Source organism: Bison bison, unplaced genomic scaffold, assembly GCF_000754665.1.
Source record: "Bison bison bison isolate TAMUID 2011002044 unplaced genomic scaffold, Bison_UMD1.0 scf7180017864341, whole genome shotgun sequence".
Lineage (NCBI taxonomy): Eukaryota > Metazoa > Chordata > Mammalia > Artiodactyla > Bovidae > Bison > Bison bison.
The window spans coordinates 5,926,349-5,930,723 of record NW_011494913.1 but is presented as its reverse complement, the minus strand read 5'-3'; the positions used below and the strand labels follow the sequence as shown (position 1 = coordinate 5,930,723).

General features: G+C 54.4%; 1 protein-coding gene across 1 annotated transcript in view; it reads left to right on the top strand.

Moving 5' to 3' along the window:
- DRGX (dorsal root ganglia homeobox) overlaps positions 1–4,375 on the top strand; it is a 33,951-nt gene that overhangs the window by 29,047 nt on the left and 529 nt on the right. Inside the window, exon 6 of the mRNA XM_010854443.1 lies at positions 2,624–4,375. This exon is cut by the window's right edge and continues 529 nt beyond it. Coding sequence (XP_010852745.1) covers positions 2,624–2,889 — 266 coding nt within the window. The 3' untranslated portion in view covers positions 2,890–4,375. The remainder of the gene's footprint in view (positions 1–2,623) is intronic.

Genomic DNA, 4,375 nt, shown 5'->3' with positions numbered 1-4,375 from the left:
CCAGTGCTCTTGCCTGGAGAATCCCAGGGACGGGGGAGCCTGGTGGGCTGCCGTCTACGGGGTCGCACAGGGTCGGACACGACTGAGCGACTTAGTGTGAGGTCCAGCTCTGCCGCTTGTTATTCCACCTCAGTTTCCTCATCTGCAAAAGGGGATAGAGCCCACTGCCTAGGAGTGCTCCAAAGCCGAGGTGCACAAAGTCACAATGTGCTGAGAGCTGCGGTGCTGGTACGTACAGGGCCTGCTCCCGTGAGCACAGCTCCTGTGCAGGGCTTCAGTGTGATGGTGGTTTGAACATCCGAAAGGAAGCGTGGGTAGCGCATGACAAGCACGAGGAGAGGGCACTGGGGGCCCCAGCACTCAGGGTCTTGAAGACCACAGGGGGAATTTCGATTCATTCAACAGATGTGGATTTTGGTCCAAAACTACTCCCTGTTTGCAATGCTGCTTCCTCCAAAGCTGCTGAGCACTTTCAGAAGAGCCAAGGGGTGGGTGGAACCTAGAAGGGCTGGCTTTCCTGCCTGCTCCTGGGCTCAGGCCTCAGGGACAGGCACTGACTCCCATCTCCTGCTCCCCTGGTGGGATAGTCTCTGGAGTTGGCCCAGACTGGCTGGGGCAGAGGCTGTGGTGGGTGGGGGGCGCCATTTGACCTGTCCAGAGGCTCAGGAAATCTCTCAAATCACGTCAGGCCAGCAGCTGAGTCCACCCACCCAGTCTGGAGGCAGGTCTGTGTGTCTCCTGCCCCCACGCCTGCCCTTGTAGGGGTGCCAGCATGGTTCAGCTCTGTTTGCAGAGCTTGGATGGTCATTAGGACCTCAGGATTCCATGGCTAGCCTCTCCATGTCCTCCTCCACACACACACACACACACACACACACACACACACACACACGTACACCCCTTTCTCTCTGTTGGTCCCCATCTTGGAAATGGCACCTCCGTTCTTTCATTCAAACCCAGGTGTTATCTGTGAATTCTCTTTTCCATCACCCTCCACCTACAGTCTGTGAGCAATGTGTATAGGCGCTCACCTTGAGCATAAATCCAGAATCTGGCCATCTCTCACCACCTCCCCTCTGGCCACCTTGAGCTAAGAGTGCCATCAGCTGGGACCCCATCATCACAGCAGCCTCCCCATCCTCTCCTCAAGGAAGTTACACTCCAGACACTTGACTCAAGTCTGCTGAAGCTTCCTCTCCCTGCGTCCTGCCTGGCCCTGGTGGCTCCTTGGCTCCTTGGCGGTCGTCCTCCCCTGCAACCCTGGCTTTGGTCACCTGAATGCCTGCTGCAGGTGACTTCTGTCCCCACTTCAGTGCCACTGCTCTGGTCTTCTCCCTAGCTGTCATGTTCTCTCCTGGGTGTTCCTGTCCCTGTTTCTTTGACATTGCACTCAGCTGTCTACCAAGCATCACACTCCATTCACTTTTTAAATAGCGCTCGCCACTGTCTGCCTTCACATGAAGCGTGCCTGGGCTACACTGTGCCTCTCCCCTGGAACTGTGCTCCATGATCCGGTGCTCTTGCTGCCTTATTCCTGCTGAGCGGCCATTAGGGCTCAGAACAGTGCCAGGCGCCCGTGAGACAGCCACTGGTTAAGTGCACAGTCGAGGGTGACCCATGAAAGGAAAGGTCTCCTCTCAGCCCTGGCCCTGGAGAGCTTCATGCAGTGCTGGCCGGCAGCCTTGGAGACAGACCATTGTTCCAAAGCCCCCTTCCACACACTGAACCTGTACTGAGTCCTTTCCCAACCAAGACCTTCAGAACTTCTCAAACTTTAGTTCACGGTGCCCTGAGTGTCCCTTGAACCTCAGGTTAATGTTTCATGTCTCTCTTGGGCTATAAAAAATACCTGCAGTTCTGTTCATTAGATGGTTAGGTCCAAGCAACTCAGTAAGTGTTTCTGTCCCAAAAGCTTAGTAGTCATTTGAAAATAACACATGTATTGAACGAAAAATAATAGTTTTCTTTTATTCTTAAAGAGCTACCATTATTTTCTAATGGGAAGCACATCAGTGAGCTCTGCATGATTTCTCTAAAGTTGGAATCACATTGGATGGCATTGCTCCTCATTTTCTGTTCGGTGTGGATTATTTGTGTGGTGTTTGCAAAATCTGGCTTCACAGAAATATGACATCCTTGAAAGGAGTGCAGCGAGGTCTCCTGCTGAAGCCGTGGGCTGCCTCGTGTGGCAGCTGGCGTGGCATCTGATAGATGTGGCTGGCTTCCGCCTGCCCTTGAAAATTTAAACATCCTTGCAGGGCCCTTGTGAGTCCTTGGGGATGCTTCGGCACATAGTTTGGAGCGTGTGGCATTACTTCATTGGATCCTCATAATGATCCTGTGAGGTGGGGATCGTTTCATTTCATAGAAGGACAAGCCCAGGCTCAGAGAAGTCAAGATACTAGTCTAAGGCCACACAACCTGTTGGTAAGGGAACCAAGGCTGGTCGGTTCTCCCTGATGCTCTGGTAGTAATCCTTTGTCCTATCAATCCCGAGGTCTTGTCAGCTCTCCCTAAAGTGTTTGGAAATAAACAGCATCAATCAACCCCTTGCCCCCAACCCTAAGTCTGAGAGACTGGAATGTGGACAGTGATGGCAGCCTGTTGTTTTTCCTTCTTCCAGGGGGCCCCCTGTGCTCGTGCTGTGTCCCCGACCCCATGGGACTTTCCTTCCTCCCCACCTATGGCTGCCAGACGAACCGCACGGCCAGCGTGGCCGCCCTGCGCATGAAGGCTCGTGAGCACTCGGAGGCTGTCCTGCAGTCGGCCAACCTCCTGCCATCCACCAGCAGCAGCCCCAGCCCCGTGGCCAAGCCGGCACCCCCGGACGGCAGCCAGGACAAGACCCCTCCCAGCAAGGAACAGAGTGAGCGCGAGAAGAGCGTATGAGGGGCCCGAGTGGCCAAGCCCGCCGTGCCCTCCCCCCTTGCTTCTCCCAGCCTCGGCCCCCACGGAAAACTCTCCAAAGAGCGAGGAAGAAGCCTGCTGCCCTGGGCCTCCTCACAGACTCAGGAAAGGAAGCGAGCACCACAGCTCCCCCAGTGAGTGGAGAGTGCCTCTGGAGTCCCCCCAGTGGGGCTGCTCTGTCCTGGCTTCTCTGGTGTCAGGCCCCGACGGTACTCGTGGGCACCAGAGTCTGCTCTGTGGTGAGACCCCTGGGATTTCCATCTCAGCCCAGAAGTCTGGAGAGAAGGCGAGTTTTTCACCCTTCACTTACCTGTCCCTCTCCTGGGCCGCCTTTGGAGGTCTTATCAACCCAGAGAACTGTGGCATGGGTCATCTTTGAGAGATGCCCAGGGCTCAGTCTTATGTTATGAAATGGGACTGTCCGCCTGACATTAAGAGCCAGGCAATTGCTGAGATCCCAGCCAGCTCTGTCCCTTCCAGCAAGACGAGCAGCAGTGCCCTCTCTCCCATGCTGGCTGTGGGCGTGGTTGGGTTGGAAGGTAAGAAGCTGTGGAGTAGGGAGGTGCCAGCAGGACAGAGCCTGTCCCCGGGGGGACGTGGTAGCTCTGCCACTGGGCACTGCTGGCCAACCACACGGGCCGTCAGCTCCAAGAACTGGCGCTGCCACCTTGACGCTGAAGCCCCAGAGCAAGTGTGGGCCCCGTAACAGCAGCACCCGCCTGCAGCCCCTGCCTCTCTGGACTGGATCTCTAGGTTGGTGGGACGCTGACCATCTGGAAAGCAGTGCTCTGGTCCAGGAGACACTGAGTCCTCAGAGGAGGACGAACCCCCGGGAATGCCTCTGAAAAGTGCGCGTCTGGATGAACTTCCTGTCTGCAGGTCTCTGGCACGTGGAAGGGGCTCCCTAGCTGTTTCTTCTTTTTTTTTTTTTTTAATGGAAGGGAAAAGAAGTAGGAAACAAGAATGGCGTATGTGCAGAAGTGGAGCACGGGGAAGAGGGCTCCCTTTCGGTGTGCAGAGAATTAATTCCAAAGGGCCAGATCTCCTAGAAGTTTCCATTTCGGTTGGGCGTGTCTGTTTTTTCTTGTGTGGACAGTGAACTTGAAGAGATCACAGGGGAAATGTGCAATACGTGGGTCCTGTCGCTCCCTGGCAGGGATATCTGTTCCCAGAAAGGTTGCAGTCTCTAATGGCTTGCTCATGGTGTTTCCATGCAAACCGTTATTGCTTTTATGATTGTTTTCCTTTCGGTTATTATAATCAAAGGTTCTAGCTTCAGATCACCCTGCCCCCCTTTTTACCTTCCCTTCCAGAAGCCCCCCAAATAACACCCTTAATGTATTGTGCCTCGTTCTCTGATTACCACAAAGCGTTTGATAAAATACACTGTCTCCTTAAAAAAAAATCAAGTCCTTCCTGCTGTATTCTGCTTGTTGAGTACAAAGATGAAACGATTTGCCAAAAAGCG